This window comes from Carettochelys insculpta, chromosome 1 (genome assembly GCF_033958435.1).
Source record: "Carettochelys insculpta isolate YL-2023 chromosome 1, ASM3395843v1, whole genome shotgun sequence".
Classification (NCBI taxonomy): domain Eukaryota; kingdom Metazoa; phylum Chordata; order Testudines; family Carettochelyidae; genus Carettochelys; species Carettochelys insculpta.
Window position 1 is genome coordinate 217920094 of NC_134137.1, and position 24531 is coordinate 217944624.

The window sequence follows — 24531 nt, forward strand, 5'->3', positions numbered from 1 at the left end:
GGTTTCCAGAGTGGTCAGTGCAGCATTTTCCAAACTAGTCACATTTAAATACAAATTCATGAAGTTCTTCTGTTGAGACCACTCTGTCTGGAGGTAAAACATGGGGGTCACCTTGATTTAAACTTTTGCCAAGTAATCATGTGACATTAATTGCACGATGAACCAGACAATGAAAATGCAGCGGGCAGACATATATTCTCTGGATAACATGGTAAATTCAGAAGAGCAGGGGAGATCATAATAAATGGAGCCCTTTCTTTGCTACCCTGCCCAGTTGCACCAGTGCATCTGAGAGGAGAATTGGGCACTTTTAAAATGACAGTAATGAAAGGCAATTGGAGGTTTGCCCAGGTCAAGTAATACAGGTTATCCGCTATGACTGTACTGCCCAGAGATCTAAGTCAGTGGTATTGGGATGCAAAGAAGGTTGTAGCAGTGTCAGCTGAGACTTGCATATGGTTTAATTTTACAGCAGAAACTTACTCAACTGCAGAAGAAATTGAAGCTAAGGCAATTACACCAACACCACAGGCAACTCAACCTAGTGGCCAGCAACTTGTAAACCCTTCCCTGTCTGCAGAATCCAGACAACATACTGATTTTGTGGAAAAGGAACAGCTCACCAGGCACGTGTTGCGTCGAAGGAAGAGGTCCATCCTGTTCCCTAGTGGAGTTAAAATTTGTCCAGATGAGACTGAGGAGCAGGCTGCTGCCAACCATCTGAAATACTTCAAACTCAGAGGTAAGTGGGTGCAGGGAAGCTGAGGCAGTGCCCTTGAAGTGGTGTACTTAACAAATGGCAAGAAAGGACACAACCATTACATGCTTAAAGGATAATTGATGTTTAAATTCATTTTACAAGTGTGGTATTTGTTATAAACTTCAATCCCTGTCATACAAAGAGGCCTTAGGTTAAGTACATGACCTAAGAAATACTGCTTTTGTTCTTTGGTAACTCAAAGTACTTAGTGTGAGCTAAGAACTCCTGGTTGCCACATTCATCTTGGATATTTCTCAGCCCCTATGATCAAAGCCCTTCCAGAATAACCAATACAACTCTCCCAGTTTGACTTTGTATTCCAGAAGTGGAGGAGCTTTTTCAATTAGATTTACATTGTTTTCAAAGGGGTTTAAATTTAATGGGGGGGGAAAAAAGCAAATGCTTTTTTCTGGATAAGGGTCCATATAGGAAGTTATAACTGGTGTAACTTTCCCATGTAGGGAAAGTTTAAGTTCCTAGGGTGTATAGGCCTGGTCTACACTCTGGAAAATTAGGTCAGTATATCTATACGTCACTCAAGGTGTGAAAAATCCATTCCTCTGAGCAGCATATTTAAATCAACCTAACCTTCAGCATAGACAGTGCTGGATCTATGGGAGAATTCCCCCACAACCGAGCTGCTGCCTCTCAGGAAGCAGAGTGCTCAGACTGACAGAGTGCTTCCTGTCTATGTAGATAATCTCTTGGCTTAAAATGCGGCACCGAGGCAGCACATCATTGCAGACAGGGCCTTAGACATTCCTGGAAATTCTGCCCTAAGTGACTTGGCTAAGTCAGGCAGAGTGTGGCAGAAGAGGTGTTGCAGCCTGGAATTCCCCAGTCCCAGGCTAGATCCCTGAAACATTCTTTTTTTCGTGTGCTCAGTAGTCTCCCTACTCCCCCTCAACTTCTGCAGTAGTAACCAGATGAAGGACTTCTGTAGTGTAGCCTTGTTGGAATCAGAATCCCTTTCACACCCTGTCCATAGTGGGGCTAGTCTGTAACATAAGCTCTCTTTCAGTTAAATGCATGGCAAACTTCCCACCATGAGGAGCACAAGAAACAGCACTGGAAGCTTCTACAACACAAAATACTCTCTCTCCATTCAGATTCACAATACAGCGTTATAAATTAGGTTGAAACGTTAGGTTCCTTTATAAATCTGGTTCTAAAATGACTGTTGTCTCTGTTTAACAAGGGACTGTCAAGAGGAGGTTGGTGAAAGCTCTTTGGGAAACTTACTAGTTCAGTGTCAAAATAAGAGGCCACTTCAGGGGTCATAGCCATAATCATGTTTTCTTGTATAGCTAAGCTCATGTGAGCCCAACACAAGCCTCACAAATCAACTGAAGACAAGGCTCACATTTCTAGAGACCTGGATTCTATTCTGAAGTCCATCAAAATCAATGAGAGTCTTTCCTCTGACTTTGGATCAGACCCACTGTGCTCAAGAGGCACACTCTTGTTTCCTTCAAGTCAGTGTTAAAGCTCTTGTTTACTTCACTAATCAAAATCAAAAGGCCCTATAATTGCTGAGGTCTGCTGGGGTACAGTACTTTGAAAGAGTAAATTCAGAGTACACAGTGAAATCACTTATTCTCTCTAAAGCCAGAGCCTTATTTGGATATTGTACCCTAGTGTGAAAAAGGAATTTTAAAGATAATGTTAATAGTGTGCCAAGCTGCATGAACTTTTCATGTACCTCCCTCCAGAAGCCTTGTAGCTTTTCTTAAAAGCATTCATACTTTTGTATTTTAACCATATTTTGTCAGTCCTGTAAGACACCTTCTTTCTCAACATGTCTATCCCCTGAATATTTTGGAGTATTGGGCGTGAGCCATGACTATAGTCATCCTGATAGTCTTTCCTCCTTTACATTTTATCTGAACATTAGAGAAATTTTTAATTCAACAGTTATTCCAATAAAGGTCATCCTTTAGTTGCACATGGACCACCATAAGATTCAGTACTGCTGCAACAGAGAAACAAGTCAATTGTCACTCTACCATCATTGAGTATATTTAAAACCAAAACAAAAAAAAAAAGGATTTAGTGAAAGAACTAGCACTGATGTGACTGTTTCCCTAGCAGTACTCATTCTATCTGTGTAGTTTGGAAAGCAACTGGTAGGAATCTATTTAGCTATTTATTTAAATTTATAAAACCATCTTCCAACCAAGATTCTTTATTTGTTTGCCAAGTGCAGTCTTCCAGCTTCCAGCTTTACTGACTTCTGTAAGTTTGTGAAGACTGCTGAGATTGTCTCTGTGTGACGTAGAGTCTGCCTCTTGAGCAGCTTTGTTATAGGCTGCAAGCTGAGTCTCTCTCTCTCGGAACTGTATCACTCCATCAAGATTTTTAAACAGAACTTCCCTGTTACTTTTTTATGGGAAAATTCTGTATAAAAATCAAACGAGTAAGGTGGCACTGGAGGTTAGACCTTCTGTAATTCACTTAGAGAACAACACAAGAGGTGCTAAAATTACACAATGAAACATGAAATGGGCTTATAAAAATAAATAATCTAAATTATATTTATTCCTTGGAAAAAAAACATTTCCACCAGTGTGTGCTTAAGATAAATTATCTAGAAATACGGATCACAGGACAAGGAATTGGTCAATATATTGTGAGTTACAATTAATAAGTAGAGGTGATTTTCCATGTTGTACTTAAGGAAGAAAAGTGTGTCTTAAGGGAATAAACCTCTGGTTTTTGTACAGATATATTTTATCCAATGGTTTTGGTTATTGCAGAGGTAGAACTGACCCACCAGCATTAAGATGTTGATCAAGATTATGACCCCCTGTTTCACAGGTTTGGGTTGGTTCAGATCCACAGTTATTTAGGATTGGTGTTATGAAATTTGGATCACAGTTTGGATTTTGAAAAGCCTTCCCCCACCCTTCAAAGTTTTGAGAGGATGAATGTTTGATTCCTGACTCTTTCTCACTAAAATAAAAGGATTTTAATGATGAAATTATTTCACTAATAATTATTATTGAACCACAGAAATAAAAATGAGTTTGCAGCCTAACAGAAAAGCTGAACTTTTAGCTTTATGCTGAAACCTCAACTAAAGGTGAACAGACATAGCTTTCGATACCAAACAAATACACCTTACTGAATTAAAGATACTGATAGGCATATTAATTACACAAGTAGACTAATTTAGTAAATCCAGTGCATCACTAATTCTCTGCATAGTCCTTTTCCACATTGTTTCCAACCAAGCACATTTTCATGCCTGATTTAATATACAGCCCACACATTCTGGGGTGTGTGATGGAAGCACTGGTGTTCAGCCTCTTCACCTGAGATCTTGGGGTTTAGCATATGCAACTAAAAAGCTCCATTTACTCCAGAGAGATTGCTCTGTCTGTACTGAAATGGTGTGTGCAGGTGACATATGCTGTTTAAGGATTTAGAAGTGCTATTATTTTGAAATCCGTCTTTGTTACTGTGTGCTGTTTAGAGGTTGCCATGTTCAACCCCATATGCATTTCAACAGCAGATGAAGGGATCTGTGTGTGTTATGCATTTATATATCGCCACGTGTTTGGAAAGTGTTGCTGAAACTTTTGGAGGGGAAGTACCTTAGAAGTGTGAGACATTCTTTTTACTACTATGATCCTGAGTCTCCCATCATTACAAAAGGAGCCATACAGTTCTGCAGAAGCAGCAAGAGAAGATACAGGCATTCATTCTGCTGCTTCAGAATAGGCTATCCCGTCTGATTTAGTACACCTAGCCACCATACATAATTCAACTCTTAAGAAGCACTAATGGGATTAAATGGGGATAAAACTCCAGCACTGCCCACTTACAGAAATGACCAGCAAGCTACCCCACCCCCTGCTAGGTGTCCAATACTGTCAGATGTTGTTCCTCCAGTTAACCTCACAAATCCCTGTATATCAAGTGAGCCGTAATAGGCTAAGTGACTCTTTTTCTTCAAAAAGATAAATGCCAAAACCAGAGAGACAGTTCCTTGGGAATTAGTGCATCCCATATGGATGGGTTAGGGGCATGTCCCAGGTAAAGTTTTAACCTGGGATTTTAAGCAGAAGGTCAGATGGAAGTTTTAGATGGTTATTTTCAAAAGAACTGTACAGTCTGCAGGGAAATGAATTTTAAAGGGATGTTTTCCCCCACCCAAAGCTTTGTGCATGTATGTGTGTAAATGCATGTAAAACTTGTCTGGAGAAATATTCTTAAATCTTCTTTCCATCACAGATATTGAGGGAGGGAAGATTAGAAAGTAGTTTGCTCTTTGTTGTGAATCTCTCCTTTCTCCCTCTGTCTTTCTAATAACCTTTGGCAGCAATGTAGCCTGCTGGACTGATGTGCGATCGGTTTCAGTGAATAGGGCAGTGGCTGAAACTCAGGCTTTCTGGCTCTACCACCGACATACTACATCAGCTCTGTGCCTTGGTTTCCCCTCTGAAATGGCAGTAGTAACACTTAACTGTCTCGGTTGGGGGCTTTGATTTCTACAGGTGAAATGTACTGTAAAAATGCCAAGTATTATTCACTTATGCACAATGGTGCAAATCTGATGATTACAACTTCTTCATCACAGGTTAGAATCTTGGTAGCTTGTTTCTTCCTCCCATGATAGATTATTTGAATTTCACGTGGTTTTACTATGCACAGGGCTTATGGCTCCTAGCTATAAAACCAAGGCCCCGTTGGCTCCGCATTGACATTAAAAGCCCATGGAACTTTTTTTTCATAAGAATGTGAGTCTGCACCAGTGTCCTGAGCAAAAATTCCTGCTTTTGCCAGCAGCGCTATGCGTGGATTGTTCCCCTTCTAGCCGGACTGTAGTTCAATGGTGCATTAAATGATTCTGAATGATGGTAATACAAGAAAATACAACGTGTTATGTATTTTGAGACAAAGGATAGTACAGGCGACCTGATTTCCATTCCTGGCTCTGACACTGATTTGCTATTTGGTTTACCAGAATCATACTGCCACTCAGTGCCTCAGTTTCCCCATCTGTAAAGAGGGAGAGTACTAGTATGTTAGCAGAAGTGCTGTAAGGTTTTCATCATTAGATTTGTAAAGTGTTTTGAGTTCTTTGGATGAAAGTTGCTGTAGAAGTGCAGAATACTATTAATATATTTTTTTTCTCAAGTTTTGATTCATCATCACCAGGTATGGATGGAAGGCATTTCTGGTAGAAACTTCTCTTTCTACCCACATACAGCTTCTAGCCTCTTTTTTTTGCTAACTGCCTTCGTGAACTGGTCTTGAGTTAGCAACTGTTTTTAATCAGTATCATCTGCCAGGGATTAAGGGGGGTTGATCAGAAATCCTGTGCGCCCTAGGGACTGATCAGGTGGTATTTGCGAGGCATAAAGCAAACTGTAGGAAGTAGGCCCAATGGAAGGCTAGTGAGTATCTTTCCAGATCAAAAATTGAATGAGGACTACAGGATCTAGCCAGACATTTATTGTAAGGGCTAGCACGTACACTCTTAGATGTCTTCTGGCAGCGCCACTGTATCTGAAGTGGTCTCAGCATTTCTGTTGATACCATGTTTTTCCAGGGATTTACAGCTCACCTGCAGAACTTCATTCCTGACTAAGCTTCTCATCCAAAGCCGTGGAGTATGAGCAGATTGCTCTTGTCTTATTTAACTTCACATTTTAAACTGGAGTTGGCAACAGCTAAGAAGTTCAGCCAACCAAGCTGCTTTTTGCATTCAGGTTTCTAAAAAGGCTTTGATTTCAGCAATGAATTTTGGTCTGAATGATGGCATAATATTGTCCCAGAAAGTCGTTTGGGATGAGATTCTCCTGGATCCAGGCAGAAGGCTCCCATTTACATTTGTAGGAATTGAGAATGATGATCAAAGAGAGGAATCTTGGGGTTAAGGCACAGGGCTGGAACATGGCAGTATGTTCAGTACTTAGCTCTGCCACCAATTTCCAGTGTAAGCTTGGGCAAGTCACTTGAATCTCTGAGCCTCAGGTTTTCTTCTGTAAAATGGGGCTGATAGCACTTTGCTATCTCATAGTAGTGCTGCTCTGGCAGCGCTTTAACATTTTAAGCATAAACTTAGCCTATGTGAGTTAAATGGTTTAATCGGAAATTAGCAGCACAGTGGAATCATGAGGTTTGAGAAACAAGATCAAGTCATGGGAGCTGACAGAATGTCGCATGATGCTTGTTGATTCGCGTGTGTTCCTACAAGTCTGCCGTACATCTGCAAGCTGAACAACGTGGCATCATGCTACAGTTTGTGGAAGGGAATCGCTGTGTGTGGCTTTGAAAATGTTGCTCTGAATGGCTTGGGGCTTGATCCCTTTGAATGACCCCAAAGTGGAATCCCACCTGTCTGACTGAGCCCAAGAAGAATGAAGAGCAAAGGGCCAGGTCCAGTCACAGATGAGCTGGGGAATTAACCTACCCACAGGAGGTGAAAGAAGAGTCTCTCTGGCCTCCCTCCAGTATGGGCTCTGGCCATTTAAAGTGTGGAAAGTGCAGGTTTTCCGGTGTATTCTCCTCACATTGCCCCATATATTGGCTACTGTGCCTCTGGCAATTCCCACCACAGTCCAGTTTCCCTTTAGCATTCCATCTCCCTAAAGCAGCCAGTGGCTCCCTTTGAAACCAGAAGCTCTTTTCTTCAGAAAAATGCATGGGCTTGTCTAACGCGCTGTAAAGGCTTTAAAAGCTTGTAACGCTCCCATGCCACCACCTTGTGCACACTTCTGTAAGAAAGGGGTCTGATTTCCTTTCAAGCCTTTGAAAACAAGAGCCATATGTATTCACAGCTATGTAAAATAACAAGGGGCTGGTTTCCACGTGCCACATATGCCGGCTGAGGTGTGCTAGGTCTATATTTTTTGCCAAAATATTAGCCACTTTTACAATTCATCCCGGCAAAAAAAAATGCAGTCCTTTCACAGTGCATTTCAGTAGAGTTAAAAGGACCCTAAAATGGAGTCCCATAGTTCAGAGTGAGCACAAGAAGAAAGTCCGTTTCTTTTTCTCTCCAAAGGTCACTACTATTTACTGATGCTGGCACAGATGGTCTGAGATAAAATGGATGAAAACCAACATGTTAAGATCTAAATGTCTGTCCTTAAACTGGCCCAAGATGCTTGCCAAAGTAGAAAACTCCTGAGCACTTGGTATGCAAAGTCACCTCCTGTTTTCAACCCCTGCAACACTTCAGCACAGTGTGGCAGAAGAAGGATAGAGTTTAAGTCATAATTCTGAACTACCTGGCTCTTGAGAGTTTACGACAAGCCCTTAATGTTTGGTCTTATCATTTTGTCCATTTTTGCACATGGCTAGAAAAACATCAAGCCTTTTTGAAGTTGGGTTTTTCATCATGAAGGCTGTATCTTAATCTTTTCCTAGGTCTCCATTCCCCTCGCCCCGCTTTTATTTGTCACCTACCTCAGAAAGGTCTTTATTATTTTTTAATTTGTTTTTTATTAGGTTGTGAAGTATTCAGAATGCCTAGATATGTATACTGTGGGTGGGGTGAATGAAAGGCAGGGGAAACAATTGCTCATAAATATGATTTTGTACTTTCAACAATATTTACTTCTGCTTCAATTTAACTTCTGTTTGCAGCCATTCTTCAGGCTTTTTGAGCTCATGCAATATGGCTTCACAAATTTAGCATACGTAAGATCTATTTATTAGGGGGGTGGGACTAGTTCTTGTACAGGGGTTTTCATAATGCCATGGCTAAGGAAATTTGGGAAGACCTGCCTGCCCAGCAAGGCCCCAAAGTAAGTAAATCCCCAAAATATTCATTTCCTGGATTTGTGGGGTCAAGAGACACTTACTCGATGTTATTACTGTAGACTATATGACATGAATTAGAGTTCAATTCGGTTGAGAGCTCAGTTCAGTCCACACTACAAAAACTGTCACTAATTTTCTTACTGGTACCTAGGGATTTTTAATGGTTAAGTGTTGAGCATAGCTAGTAAGCATGGGGCTTACCGGTGCATTTGCATGTTAACTGGCCCTTGCCAGTGAACTCTGGAGTCAGCCAGCCGAAGCAGGCCAGAGCAACCCGAGCCATGGAGGAGGGTGCAGGCCGGGTGGCAGGACCTCATGGCTGTGCCAGGATCCCACTGCCACATCTGTGCCAGGGCCAGATGACGAGATCTATGTTAAAATAGTTGAACATCCCTAATAGTATCATAGGTTTTCTTTTGCATTGCATGAGGGTGAGTATGCCCAGTGATAGGTCTCAGGAGAATCACAGGGCCAGAATTTGCCACTCTTAGTTACAGTAGCTACATGTACCACCTGTCTGGTTTCTGGCTTCTGTGTCTGGCAGACAGTTAGGGTTGTTAGGAGTCTGGTTTTTGGAGATCTACCAACCCTACCTAAATGGCTTCTGAACTAGAAGCCAAGGTACCAAGGGCCATTCCCCTGTGCTAGCCTCTCCTCAACCAGGGCTGCCTTGTGCCAGTAGGGAAGTTTCTTGAAAAGGTCCAGTGAGCAATGGGGAAGAACAGGCCAAGGACTAAAGAAGCCCTGGGGTGGAGCCTTGGAGAAAGAGGTGGAATGGGTTGGGTCTGCGGGTGGGGTGGGGGGGCAGGGTGTAGTGCTGCTTCAGGGGTCCAGGTACCAGGAATTAGAAAGGTGCCAAAGTAAGTAGCCCAAGTTGGCCCATGGAAACAAATAGGGTAATTTGCAGAATAAGGCACTGCTCCATGGGAATAAGGGTGGCAGAATGAGTTGTTGGCTGTCAGCACATGCGGTCCTTCAGGATGCGGTCTCCTCATGAATGCTAATAGTGTTGGAGAGAGCAACATTGGAAAGCTCAGTGCAAGTTTGTCCAAGTCTTTTATCCCTTTCTTAGAGCCACAGGTTCATGTGCGTTAATTCTCACCAGACTACTTTGGAGCCAGAAATAATTTTCCTGTCAGCACATCTCAGGCTTCTAAATAGTGTCACAAAAGCAGCCTCTTTTCTGTTGTGTTAGCTAAATATTCGCCAACGTATAAAATATCCAAATATATGAGACAGTGTTTTCAAAAGGCTGTCTCCTTCCCCAGAGTTATTCCTTTGTATCATTGATTTCACTGGAGCTGACGAGGTGTAAATGAGGCCAGAATTTCCCTCCTCTGTGAAAAATGTTTCCATACTTTTCCAGCTAAGTTTGGTTAATAGCATCGGAACCCACAGATGGCATAACGACTGTGAGACTGGGACTTCAGGGTGGGGAGGTGACTAAGCCTAATTAAAAGGACACACCAGAAATCCCTAATCTTAACAGGACCTGATAGGGAGCAAATGTGCATGCAGCAGCAGCTTGTACTTAGGGGGAAATGCTGTTGGTCAAATTAATTTTAAAAATGAGATTAAACATATTTATGACTGTTAAAGAAAACTGTCTGGGATCATTGCTGCTTGTTATTACTTGCACACTGGCAGCCAGTTTTGGGGATGGGGCGGTTTGGAAACCTTATGGGGTCTGATAGCCCCTTGGAAAAGATTTGCAAAAGATGTTTCATGTCACGATCCCAGCCTGTTGGACAACTTGTCCCAGTCTTTTGGAATCAGAATGTAGAGCAGATGTTAGATAATGTTTTCACCCCTTAGCCGTATCTTAAACTGCACTGGACACCTAAGCCACGCTAGGATACAGATAACTCTCTGAGAAATCAGAGTTGCCGTGGAATTAGTGAAGGATTCTGGCGTTCAGTCTGGTCTCGGGCCTTCCCTAAACCCTCACTTCTGGGGGAGGATAGAAAGAAACATTGCAGAGGTTAGTGGGGATGATTTGAACTGCCAGAGATCCCAGTCAGGATTCAGGCCCCATTACACTAGCCATGTGCAGAAAAATTGAGAGAGATGATCTTTGGCCAGCCAACAAGTTTTCAAGTGAGAAGGAAAATGAAATATAAGATCAAGTTATGTATTTTGAAAAATGCAAGTGTACATTTGCCATTTTTACTAATGAATAGATAAAATTAAGTGCTGCTTATATCCATTTGTCCTCAAACTTCCTGAAACTGACTGATATTTTTACATAGGCAGCACAACAAATATGAGACAGTCTTCAGTAGTTACTGGCCAATTTTTATAGTGCTCTGCAGATCAAAGTAATCTACCTGGAAGCTGGTGAGATGTTAGTGCAGCTACCAGAAAACTTGTCTATACTTCATGTAGCTGATACTGCTAAATATATGCAGTACTGTATTTTGTACCCGCTATTGCTTCTGAATGATCTCCAGAACCACTCCTTTGCAGGCAGTACTGCAGTGATCCAGCCCAGACGTCCCAAAGATCTGGGTAACTGGCAAGATCCAAAACTCGGAGAAATAGTTAAAAGTGCCTTACCAGATGACAGTTGAAAAAGGTGCTTTTGTCAACCAATGCTAACTGTACTAGCATGATCAGTCAGTGTCTTAGCTCATCACTACATTGTGAAACCATCTGATAAGTTCTTTACGTCCAGGAAAGGCCCTTTCCTTGCATGTGTGGAGGGACGTAATATGCATATAAAAATTTCAGAGTACAGTCTCTGAAAGGTGCCAGGCATTTTAAATTCTTAGTTAAACTAGTGCAAGTGTTTAACCCATGGAGTATCTGACACCCTGAAGTAATCATGATCAAGTTCTCGATCATGGCAGCACAGAAGGCTTTTTTTTTTAAGCTGCTTGAAGAAAATGACTTTCCTAAGAGAGATTCAAGGTCAGCTCTCTCCAGGGTCTGGCTTGAGTATGTCAGATTTTCCCTGAAACCAAAGCATTCCTCTGCCAAACTACTGTATGTAGCTAGTGGAGGAAAATCCCATAAATCTCTCTCTGACATTTATCCTGGGTCAGAGAGAGGTTCTTGCATGAGCATTATATGACCAACTGCTCTGACTGCTGAACAGATAGAGATTAGAGCACGTATGGTACAGGAAGAGAGTTTAACCTGTCTCTCTAAACTTCTCAGCTTACAGCTCAGAGTCAGCACTTTGGAAATACATCTATATGGTAATGTTAGATTAGCCCTTTATTTTTTTAAGGACATTGCATTTTTGTTTCCTGATTCTAGGCTGGCTTTCCAGAAGCTGTCAACACAATATTTATTTTAACTCAGTCAAACAGTTGACTTCAAAGGAATTGTATGAAGGAATGAACCTCTGGAAACTTTTTCATTATGAACTAATAATACTTGTAAATTTAAATGTTAGCTGTACTGGCTGCACTTTACTTTTGGTACAGCAACACTACAGTTAATGTATATGTTCGGTGTAGTTACTCTTTTTAAAACTGTGTGCACAGTATACCAGGAATACGCTTACCTGTAGTTGAAGTGCAGCTATTTCTGGGGTACAACCTGACGTTTTCTTGGCTGAATAATAATTTATGGGAAAGAAAATGCAGATTGATTTGAAGGTAGAATGCAATTATCCTATTTGGAATTTGGGTAGGACTCCAGGCTGGAATCAAAGTGTTTGGAGGGCAGATATGGGATCAAGTCAGGGAATTAAGGTATAGGGTAGCACGCAGGGATGCAGGCTCCACGTGGCATTTACCTCAAGCAGCTCCCAGAAGTGGTGGCCTGTCTCCTTTGTCTTCTACACAGAGGTGCTGGAAGGTGATTCAGTGCACTGTCCTGTCCAGAAGAGCCAGCCCAGGAGCTCCCGCTGGCTGTGGTTCCCACCCAATAGAAGCTGCGATGGCAGTGCTTGGGGTGGGACAGCACGCAGACACCTGGCTGCCCCTATGGCAGGGATATGCTGCTGCTTCTGGGAAGCTGCACAGAGCAGGTCAAGTTTCCGATCATGTTCTCCAGGAGGAACTTGGGGGCCAGATGAAAACATTTGATGGGTTGAATGTGAGCCATGAGCTATAATTTGCCCCACTCTGTCATAGTGTCTGAGTGCCTCACAGTCGGTAATATATGATTCTCAAAACAATCCTGGGAAGTAGGGAAGTGCCTTTATGTCCATTTCACAGATGAGCAACTGAGGAGCAGAGAGACCAAGTTGCCCAAGTCACAGAACAAGTCTGTTGAGATCAAGGAATTGCCTGAGTCCAAATTAGCAGCCAGCCATTGGATCATCCTTCCTCCCCTCTTTGACAAGTATGCTTTGCCACCAGCAATAAAGTGCCACCCCCAATTCTATGCCTGCTCATTCTGTTTACAAAAGGACCAAATTTTAATTTTCTCCAAAATTGTTTCTATTAAAAGAATTTTTTTCCATTTTGAAATTTGTAATTGTTATTGAATTTTAATTTAAGTTCCTGGTTATCTTGGTTGCAATAAAAGCATGCAAATGTGAACCTTAGTTAAAACCTAGAAGGCAAATATATTATTTAAAGCAAATTTCATAGTTTTTGGGGTCTAATGCTTGATTTTTTTCAGTATGTGGATTTGGTGGTGTTGGAGATGTTGTATTTTAGGATACAACACATCAAAATGATTTTTATTTTAGCTTTTAAGGAGCCCAGCAAGCAAAGTGAGAGCAAATATAAAATCTCCATTCGGGAGTAAAAAAGGTCTGTTTTGTCTTCTAATATGCAAGATCTTGGCTACGTCTACACTAGCCCGAAACTTCAAAATGGTCATGTAAATGGCCATTTCGAAGTTTACTAATGAAGCGCTGAAATACATATTCAGCGCCTCATTAGCAGGCGGGCGGCCACGGCAATTTGAAATTGACACGGCTCATCCTGACGGGGCTCCTTTTCGAAAGGACCCCGCCTACTTCGAAGTCCCCTTATTCCTGTGAGCAGATGGGAATAAGGGGAGTTTGAAGTAGCTGGGGTCCTTTCGAAAAGGAACCCCGTCGGGACGAGCCACGTCAATTTCGAATTGCCGTGGCTGCCCGCATGCTAATGAGGTGCTGAATATGTATTTCAGCGCTTCATTAGTAAACTTCGAAATGGCCACTTATGTGGCCATTTCGAAGTTTGGGGCTAGTGTAGACACGGCCCTTCTGTTCTGAATTCCTTTCAAAGCCGTGCCTTTGCACCTACAGGCAGACAGACTTCAAATTGTGCAATACTCAGAAAACAGACTTATAGATGCTCACACCTTCTTCTAAGATTGTATATTTCTGCTTCTCTAGTGTGCCAGGAAGCAGTCTGGGAGGTCTTCAAGACATTCTGGGATAGACTTCCAGGTCATGAAGAATATCACTACTGGCTGAGTTTGTGTGAGGAGGGAACTATGAGCATATTTGAAATGGGCACAAACTTCAGTCAGTCCAAAGAGCACCAGAGACTGATTAAGAAGGTAAGTGTACTAGAGGGTATGGTTACTAAATGACTTTCAGGAAACCAGCATGTACTGTTATACTCCAATGTGCAACTTTAAGTGACAATGAAAAAGATGGGTACTTATTTATAAAAAGTAAATACAAGTTTTCTGGTGTCTAAATTATTAATTTTGAGATAGTTATAAAAATGTCACTATGCGAACTTGAGGGAGAGCAAAATGTGAGGAGGCACAGGATGTTGCTTTAATGCATAGCTCAGTGCTGTTAGCTGCAATGAACTGGCTCGCATTCATGTGGGACCTCATTGCCTTCTAGCAGATGGAATTAGACAGGCTTCTGTTCCTACTGCGGCCTTCTGCCACTTGCTTTTGAGCTCTTGGACTACTTTACTCCACCCTGGAATTTCCACGTGGCTGCTCAGTGCCCTCCAACCTTGCCAAAAATGGCTTTCCCCAAGCATTTGATCTAAAATAATTGAGATAAAATAGATGTGGTGCCCTGCCATGCCATTTTAAATCCATTTTCAGAGCATACATGTCTTTTAAGGCAGCACTGAGGACTTCACTATGCATAGATACGCATTATGACTTTCTTTTCTTTCAAGAACACTTTTCCTCCTAATTATTGCTGCCTCATCTCTGAATGGATAGCGTGGCTTTCATGAGTCATTGATCACTCAGTCTACATGACTCCAAGATGATTTTCTACAGCACTGGGTTGCATTCTATTTTCTCTTGTCATTTCTTCCGCTGGCTGAAATAAGGACATAGGCTGTGTATAAAGTCCTGGTGTGTTCTTGGAAATCTGTTTTCTTTTGCCCACACTTTTTCCTTCCAAATCGTTGCCACTTAACTGAGTGATGGTCCGTTTGATTTTCCTGACACCTGGCTGAGACATCAGCCTGCCTTTTGTCTCTGGGCAGCTGGTTTATGGCTGCTCCTCAGACTTGGAATGTGTTTTACTAATACCATACATATGAATCTCATAACTTTACATACAGTGTTGCCACACATATTTTACCAGGACAGTAGTAATCAACTAATCGTGTTTTCAAATGATGTTTCACAAGGCATACTTAATGAATCAAATTTATTATAATCTTGTGAAAGGAGTGAACACAAGGCTGTAGACCATCACACCTTGTTCTACCAAGATGCAGAGAACCTTCCCACCTACCTTTGATTTCCTCTGAGAGTGTTCAACATTTTACAAGAGTTCGGCAGCTTCTCGGATGGAGTGTGTGAATTGTCCACCTCCATTGCTTTACGCAATCTCTTCTATCTTGCACTGAGCAAAGCAACATACCCTGTCTGGGTAACTCTGCAGTCGATGAGCTTGTGCCTTAATGGCTTAGCCATTGTATGCTTAATTAAATATTTTTTGACTTCAGACCGTTCTTCAGTCTCTTTGAATAACTTGGTCTGTGTCTACGCTAGCTCCCAACTTCAGAAGGAGCATGGTAAGTAGCGTGTCAGGAGATTACTAATGAAGTGCTGCCGTGCATAGGCAACACTTGATTAAGCTAATCCTCCCCTGCGGCAAACTTCGAAGTGCTGGCTTGCGTGTAGCTGCGGCTCACCTGACGGTACTTCAAAGTGCCTGGGCTATTTTGAAGTCCCTTTAGCCCTCAAAATTTTGAGGCATAAAGAGACTTCAAAGTAGCCCTGGCACTTCGAAGTACCAGCGGGTTACCCGTGGTTACACGCGAGCCGGCACTTCGAAGTTTGCTCTTCAAAGTTGCCACGGGGGAGAATTAGCTTAATGAAGTGCTGCATATGCAGCGCAGCACTTCATTAATAATCTCCTGACACCCTACTTACCATGCTCCCTTCGAAGTTGGGGAGCTAGTGTAGACACAGCCTTAGTTAAGTTTTAGGGTGTGAATTTGTACCATACATTATTTAAATGTGAGTCATATGTGAGCCTTTTATGTAGTCACCCAGTGATTGCTATTACTGTGATACTGTTGTCTTGATTTACTACACAAATTGTGCTTTCTGTAGTGTTCCTTCACAGCAAATAGTTCGGATTAAGACTGCCTCACAATATCCACTACAGCGTAGAGACGTATAATTCAATATTCAGAGGTTTTGAGCACTAGCAACTGCCCTTAAAAATTAGAGGGAGCTGTTGGTCTTCAACCTCTCTGTAAATCCGGCCCATAATTGTTTGAGGTTTAGCTTCAGCAAGCTACAGTTTAGCAAAGTGACTGCGTGTGATGCAGTTTGCACTAGTTTTTCCTGGTGTTCAGTCAGTTTTGAGCAGTTCCACTAAATGATTTGCTACTTGAATGTCTTTCTTTCCTGGTTTTATTTCTTACCCTTTCACCTAGTGGTTTGTCATCATTTCATATCTAGCATTTTCACCAGCAAATGTTGCAGGGTGTGCCCCAGCACTGATAGTTATTACATGGAACTGTGGTGTTTGACAAGCTTGACGCACTTCATTTCATCAGCCAACTTGAGCTCAGATCCCTTCTGATATTTTTCCTTTCTTTTTTGTTAATGCCAAGTTCAATTTGACTATGATCATCTCATTCTACCAAAGAGATAATGTAAATTGAACTCTGTGAATTCCAGTCACATTTTGTTTTCTCTTGACCTCCATCCCCCTACTTACAGAGCCTGCAAAATTTTAAATGTATTTTGTTCCCTCCTCCTCAGTTGTTCATAGAATTACAAAAACTGGAAATGGAATAATTTCATCTACTCCATCACTCTGCCAAAGCAAGAAAGTTCCTTTCAATATGGTTTCTAAAGCTCTATTCCACGGCAGGCAAAATGCAACCGGCCAAGCTGCCAGATTTGGCTTGCCGAAGCCTCCGTCAGGCTCACTGTCTTCCTCGCCCCTGCTCTGCACGCAGAGCAGCTCTCTGAATGCTGCCAGTTTGGGAGGAGAGGCCTCATGTGCTGCTCCTGCCCCCAGGCAAGATTTGCAGCTCTCATTGGCCAGAACCTGGCCAGCGAGAGATGCCTGTATGCAGGACAGGCAGGGTGTGAAGTACTCTTTCCAGTGCAGGCTTGCAGCATGCAGTGTGCCACATGTGTTCCCTGCATGGAATGCAGGGACCATGGCTGAGGAACCAGCTGGATTGCTGGCTGGAGCCATCCAAGTGTGTATCTTCCAGCCAGAGCCTGCCTCTGCCACTCCAGTCCCTTCCTCTCTCCACTCCCCTGCCCACCCCCTGCACCATGTAAGCCAAACCCTCCGCACCCCTGCTCCTGCGCCCATAACATTTCTCAGATCTTGCACCTCAATTCCCTCCCCCAATCACAACCCAAATCCTGGCCACCCCCTCCTGTACTCCTGCCCCCATCACAACTTCACCCTCCATGTCACAACCCCCCCACCACTCTCCCCTACACTGCTCCTCCAGGTCACAACCCTCCTCCTGCATCCCAAACCATTATCCCAAGCTCCCTTCTGCACTCAACCTCCATTCCAGACCATGCACTTCCTCCACTAATATCCTGGAAGAGTGCAGCCCTTCACCACTTAAAAACTCTTGGAGGTCCCTCCTTCCCCCCATAAAAATAATTACCCGCCCCTGCTTTATTCCATACCCATTGCATTCTAAATACGTTACCCGCTGCCATGTCCTTGCTAACCTTTCACAGTTGAATTCGATTGTACTTTGTATAGCCCACTCCATATCCTCACAAGCTCTCATTTTAAGTATTAAGTATTTAGAGCTCCTGGATTGCCAGAATTTGCCACTAAATGAGTTCATTTATGGTGCTGACTCTTACCAAATAATTTCCGCAGTGAATCAGAGAGAAGAAATATAACTGAGGTCACCTACAGTTAAGGAGGATTACGCTTTTGCAACAAATTGCAGCACTGATAATCAGCCAGCGTTGTCTTTCTTGCTGTCCAACCGTATATTTAAAGTTGGCTGCTTACATTTTTGTGACATCTATTGTATTGAGCACTTGACACTGCTCTGGAGATTTCTTTTAGCCTTTTCAGTTGCCAAAACAATAAAGCATTTCCTGCTGGTTTAGCCATTTATTGTGATCCTTCTGAGCTTTCTGGTTTATTTTTCTCATTTAAGTGACATGTCCCATTTCACATAACGCTGCTATTTGGAATCTTTAGAATATTGTTTCTAATTCTAAAAATGATGTGGTGTCTCATCAACATGTATTTCTCAGTTCCCTATCATTTGCTAATCACAGCCAAAGGAAGCTGGATGTCTGAATTAACTTCAGGCTTCTTTCTAGTCTAGTCATTTACTAAGAAGATTAGAGATGAGCTAATTGCCGGTACCTCCCTTGTTTCTCCTTTTAACTGTTGGAACACATTTGTGTGGCACGCGATCAGGAGACAGGAGATATGCAGGCTGCTCCTGAACAAGCTTCTGTTTAAGTTCTAGGTCAGAACTGTGATGTACAGATCCAGTGATTGGGGTGGGGAAAAGGGATAATTGCCCCACCACCTAACAAATAAAAGGGGCCCAGGGCTCTTGCCCATTGCTAATGCAGCAGTGGCTGGAGCCCCATTCCCTATTTAAATCACCTGCAGAGCCCTGGGCAGCATGTTCTGCATGGCATGGAGGGGAGAACAGGCACAGTCTGGGTAGTGCTGAGGGCCAGCTGCCTGGCCCCTCCCGTTCCAGCCAAGATCCTGCCCCTTCCATGAGTGCAGAATTGGGTCCCCTCTCCACTTTGCCAAAGGGCCTGGCAAGAGTCTCATCTCACTTGGGCCGTGTCTACACTAGCCCCAAACTTCGAAATGGCCAGGCAAATGGCCATTTTAAAGTTTACTAATGAAGCACTGAAATACATATTCAGCACCTCATTAGCATGCGGGCGGCTGCGGCACTTCGAAATTGACGCGGCTCGTTCAGACGGGGCTCCTTTTCGAAAGGACCCCGCCTACTTCAAAGTCCCCTTATTCCTGTGAGCAGATGGGAATTAGTAAACTTCATTAGTAAACTTCGAAATGGCCATTTGCATGGCGATTTCGAAGTTTGGGACTAGTGTAGACATAGCCTTGGAGTTATAATTAGGATTGTCAACATTGCATTTCAAAAAGAAGGGACTGTTCTCTTAGTGCCCTCGACCCACCCCTCCCAATATTTTTATTATTCTATTAGTAGCCTTCATCCTTCCCCAGTCCATACCTCAATAATAATAATAATAATAAGCATTACTTGCCAACAGTCACAAGGGTATTTCTTTCTGCTTTTTGCAGCGCTCAGCAGCTCCTAATCTTAAATAATAAGGGACATCCTTTGTAATAAGGCTCTTTTGGTAGCCCCTGTAATGGTGTCCCTCAACACTTATAAGATTCATGATATTACTTTATTTTATAGATATAGGATTGACTGAATTGGGTCAGAAAAAATTACATACTTCCCTCCTCTTCTCTTCTTGCTTGAATTATAAAATATTGATAAAATGCATAGGACCTAAAAACCAGCATGTTTCAGGCCAAAAGTTAATTATAGTAAAACTTCAGAGTTACAAACACCTCAAGAATGCAGTTTGTTCATAACTCAGAAATGCTGGTAAATTCACAAAATATGGTGGTTGTTACGAAAGTTTACAACTGAACACTCGCTTAGCTTTGAAACTTTATTGTGCAGAAGAAAAATGCTGCTTTTAACCACCTTAACTTAAATGAAACAAGCACAATCAGTTCCCTCCCCAGTCAGATCTTTTTTAATTTTTCCCCTTTGTTTTTAAGTAGTTATGTTTAACAGAGAAACTCACTTTTTTTTTTCTTGGATCTCTGGACACCACCAGCATTCTACCTGTTAATTTGGGTCCTTGGCATCATCTTAAACTCAGACCTATTTCTAGATCCTAATGCCCAGACCACATCTAAATCTTACTGATTCTTTCTGCATAACATTTCTAGGGCCAGGTCCACACTAGACCTTAAAGATGATTGTAGATATACAATTGTGTAGCTGGAATCGACTTATCTACAGTCGATTTTCATGGCCATCCTCACAGGAGGTGATCAATGGGAGAAACTCTCCCTTCAATCTCCCTTACTCCTGATACAGAGGAGTATGGGGTAGACTGTCGACCCCAGATAGTTTGTTTTTGTGTGTTCCTACAAGACATGAAAAATTGAAGCCGAGAAGATCAGCCATGACTGGGTCTATCTTCCAGGTAGTGAGAACATTACTGTAAGATATGGCCATTCCATACAGCTAAAACTCTCACCCTGGCTCTATCCCCCACGCCTTTTTGGATACTTCCTCTCTTGCTTTCCTCCTATCCATTCACAATGCTGCTGCAAAATCATCCCAGCCTGTCACTTTGGCGAGATTTTCCCTTTCACTGCATCTCTTCACTGGCCCCCTACACTGTCTACTGTATAAAATACAAGCTGATGATCTTCATTTTCAGGGTTCTTTACAGCCTATCTGTGATTCTTCAAGCTAATGTACTGGTGACCCCTTTTGTGTGGCAGGCTTCTGAGTGGAACCTCCCTTATAAATGAGAAACTTTTAAAGATATTTAAGACCTTTATAAATGCTGGAGGAAAAGCAGTGTGTGGCATGGAGGTCAGCAGCTCGCGACTCCCTGAGGAGACCTGACTGTTTAAGAACCCGTGTCCTAGCCCACCATGCCTGTCATCTCATTGACAGCTGGTGATGTCAGCTTTCACTGCCCACTTGTGAAAATTTCAAAACCAGTACCTCTTGTGCTTTCTCCTAGGCTGCCCTTCCTGGTCGGAAGAAACACACTATAAACATCTGCAGAGCTACACCATATTCCTGCAAATCCCTCTTTAAAACTCTCTTTTCACCATGTTGCCTACAATAACATTGACAGTGGTAAGGCTGATGGTGTGCACATACCACTGTCTATTATTCTTAATAATATTGTTTGGTTTCCTTGTGTGACCTAGTCCAGCTGTCTCTTGTCTTATTCTTCAACTGTAAGCTCCTGGGGGCGGGGACTGTGTTCTTATTCTGTGTTTGTGCAGAATATAGCACCGTAAGTTCCTAGTCCTGAGTCCCAGGACTCCTAGAGGCTGTGGTGGTTGCTTTTGCTATTACTTACTATTTATTTCCTCATTTTATAGATGGGGAGCTCAGGCAAAGAAAAGATTGTGATTTGACCAAAGCTACATAACCAGTCTGTGGCAGAGTGTGGAACTGAATCCCAATCCAATATTTAAACGCGAAACGTACCTTCTCCGCTATATCTGTTTATCAAAATTGTTTTCTTGAGTAGTCTTAAATAAACTGATTGATGATTTTTTGAGGAAACAAATGTAAGCTACTGCTGCTTACAAAACAAACTTACATTCAAAATTAGACAAATCAAATATCCAATTGACATGCTACAATCAACTCGTGCAAATTAAATTATATCAGATGTGGTTTCTATGTCATCGTCTGTATCTTCAGTTATCCTCTTGAGTAGATAAATAATATGTGCATTCTATCCCTCTGAAATTAGAGGTATAGATTTTCAAGTATCCTTGCTACAGATAAATACACATTAAGGCAAATATATACAGTAGACCCCCCAAGTTACACAGGAGTTCCGTTCCTTGCAACTCCCATGTAACTAAAATTTCACACAAGTCAGGGGAGGCCTGCCTGGTTCCCAGCTCCCCTGGTGGGCTGGCCAGTTTCCTGGCTCACAGAGTGTGGGCGGAGTGGGAACTAGGGTGGCAGCTTGGCTCCCATCTCCCTGCCATTTGTGACACCTGGGAAGCTGACTAGCCATGTGTTAGTCACTTTCCTACTTCCTGCTCCCCGCCATTCTGGGAGCCAGGTGTCACTTCTTCCTGGCTTCCCCCAGTGGCGAAGACTGTCTGCCCAGCTGGGGGAGCCTGGTGAGCAGACAGTCACAGAGTGGCTTTGAGTTGTTCTTAACTTGCGTTAATGCCAGTTAAGTGCATTTTGAGTGTTGACTGTATAGCAGTTTCATTAATGATAGTTTCTAAATGAGCAGTGAGAAAGCTAGGCTAGCGAGTGAGCCACATGAGTGACCTCCTTCATCTCAGTGGGCCACAAGATTGTCGTAAACATGATCGTCTCCCAGAATATGGTGCTTCTGCTAACTGTGCCTGCATACTTAAAATTGGCAGGGTGTGCCAACTGAACCCTAGCAGTGCTTTGATCGGAAGCAGAGGGAGTGCATGGCTCTCAGGTCAACGTTGTATGCAGTCAGCATGCACCTTGCTTTACATGCATGTCACTTTAGTAGTACTGGTACAAAAAACTGACACAGATGGAAGGTAGCGGAATTTGGCAACCCTGTGTATAAGCAAGGATAAACAAAATGTTCTGTGGGCCACACAGAGAATCCTTAGGCTGTAGGTTGCCCACTGCTGTTGTAAATTACTAAAAATGTTGAGTCATAGAATGTAAGGCCAGAAGAGACCACCAGATAATCCAGCCTGACCTCTTGTATATCACAGGCCACCAATGTCACTCAGCACCCACATACTAATGTTAATGTGGACATGTGGTTTGAATAAAGAAAATTCTCAGCCAGTCTAGTATAGCCAGACTTAAATTAATGTAGAATCATGAAGGAATTCCTCAAATCTCTCAGGGTTTATTGGCAGGGAGCATATTTTTTTCCACTTCTCTATACCATTGAATAGGGATTGTGCGAATCAGGCAGTGCTGTCCCACGTAACTGATTTTGCTGCAGAAATTGGTGCAACATGGTCCATCTGGTCATTGTCTTTTGTGTTTCTATGTCTGTGATTAAACTGTATTATTGCTCTAATAGATTTGTTCATCTTAAACTGTGGGTTTTTTCTTTTTTACTTGAAATATATTTCATTGTATAAGATTAATTGCAGTTGATAAGAGGAGAAGGTGTTAGAGCAAGGGACCCAAAATCCAGTCCACACTTTATGAGTAAATGAGCATTATGTGCTCCATTATGTGAGCATCTTGGCATCCAGTTAACTTAGAAAATACACATTGCATTTGCCAAATATAGTCCCACTGGGCGAAAAGCATTCTCTATTGTTCTGAAATTATTGTTACTACTTGTATAGTACCCTGTTTGGGTAATGCTTAAAGTATTCAAAGGCCTGTACAGATATTAATTACTTTCTCTTCACAACCTTCAAGTGAGTTAGGCAGATACACAGTAGTATCCCATTTTTGCAAATGGAGAAATCTAGACAGAGGTGAAGTAGCCTCATGCTGTCCCATGGGCCCAATCCTTGGCTAAATTACTTCTTCCCTGTGCCTGCTGGCGTATGACTTGCATGATGCACCACTAGCTAGCTTAGTAAGAAGGGAGGCTGCATTGGGAGAGAATTGGAGTCAGAATTAAAACTTGCAGGAGGCGAACTGTACAATAGGAAATGCAGCTGAATAGTGAACTGACTTGGAACACTTAGGTCAGCCCAATAGAATTAAATATTTTTGTTTGGGTTGAGCTTATCCAAAGCAAAATGTTTTGTTTAGACTTCTTCCTGAGGGGGAAAAAAATTTGGTAAAGTTGAAAATTTCCCCTGGGGGTAGAGGGGAATGTGAATTTCAGTTTTGCAGAAACTGCATTTTTGTCAAGAAATTATTCTTACAAAAGAATTCCCAACTAGCTTTACTCCCATCCTTTAGATTCTCGTTAAAATTAGATTTTATTAAGTTTTCTTCTGATAACGGGCTTACTTTTTTAATTGACTGGGAGCTCAGTACAGCAGTCCTCATGAAGGCAAAACTCTTGAAGCCAAATGAAGTAAATGCTGCAGAACTGGGCTCTGAAATTGTAAGATGCTCAATATCTTGTACACTGTAAAACCTGTATTAAGAGCTCGCTCTTCCTAGACAAGCTGGTTTTTAAAACACTATGTTTGCCACTATTCCAAACATCCTGAGCATTTTGCTTGCCCTTAAGCAGACAATAATTTATTTTAAACAACCAACTTTTCGTGGCCTTTTGACACACATTTCACTTCCTTTATGTAATGTGTGGAACTTCAAAATGACTTTTTGAAGTGCTGTACTTGGATTCCTCATGAACTTTTTAGGTGCTGAAATGGAACCGTATATTATTTAAAAGGTCAGTGCTGCTTAGGATTTACCATAAAATCTCAGATTGTATCTGTCACCTTAATGTCACAAGGCATCAATGATCTCCACGCAGGCAATAAATATATAGGCCTAATTCCTTAGATGTTCTAGAAATGTATTCATCAACTCAGTAGAACTCATCAGTTTTAAAATTTATCTGTAGAGAATATTCTTGCTGCTTTTGTGGCTCAATGTGTTATTTTTACAACAATTCAGAGTAAATTGTAGCCTAATTTTAGGGCATTCAGTCTTCTCAGGCAAAGTTTTCTTTGAAGCTAATGGAGGGTTTGCCCAAATAAGGACTGCAAGATTAGACCTTAAATCCTTTAATGCATGTATTTCATAATAAAAATGTGGATATGTATGTAACTTTGTAATGGCATGCTGATATTCCCATATGTATTACTCTGGGTCTCCTAACCAAGGGGGGATTAAGAGAGAATCCAGTTGCTACATGCTGTGACTCCAGTTTAAAGCCAATCACTTTTTATTAGGCTCCACAAGTTTGCTGCAAAATTGAGTGAGAGGTTTATGGCTTGAAACTGT

The 24531-nt window shown here is 42.1% G+C and overlaps 1 protein-coding gene across 4 annotated transcripts in view; it reads left to right on the plus strand.

Moving 5' to 3' along the window:
• The first annotated feature begins 477 nt into the window (after positions 1-477).
• The window catches only part of IMPG2 (interphotoreceptor matrix proteoglycan 2), a 67694-nt gene continuing 43640 nt past the window's right edge, over positions 478-24531 (plus strand). For 3 of the 4 annotated variants that reach the window (XM_074999222.1, XM_074999231.1, XM_074999249.1), the window contains exons 1-2: positions 611-742; positions 13821-13987. In XM_074999222.1, the coding sequence (XP_074855323.1) occupies positions 13922-13987 (66 nt within the window). In that variant the 5' untranslated portion in view covers positions 611-742; positions 13821-13921. Of the gene's footprint in view, positions 743-13820; positions 13988-24531 lie in introns of all 4 variants that reach the window. The other variant, XM_074999241.1, reaches the window with a different exon arrangement.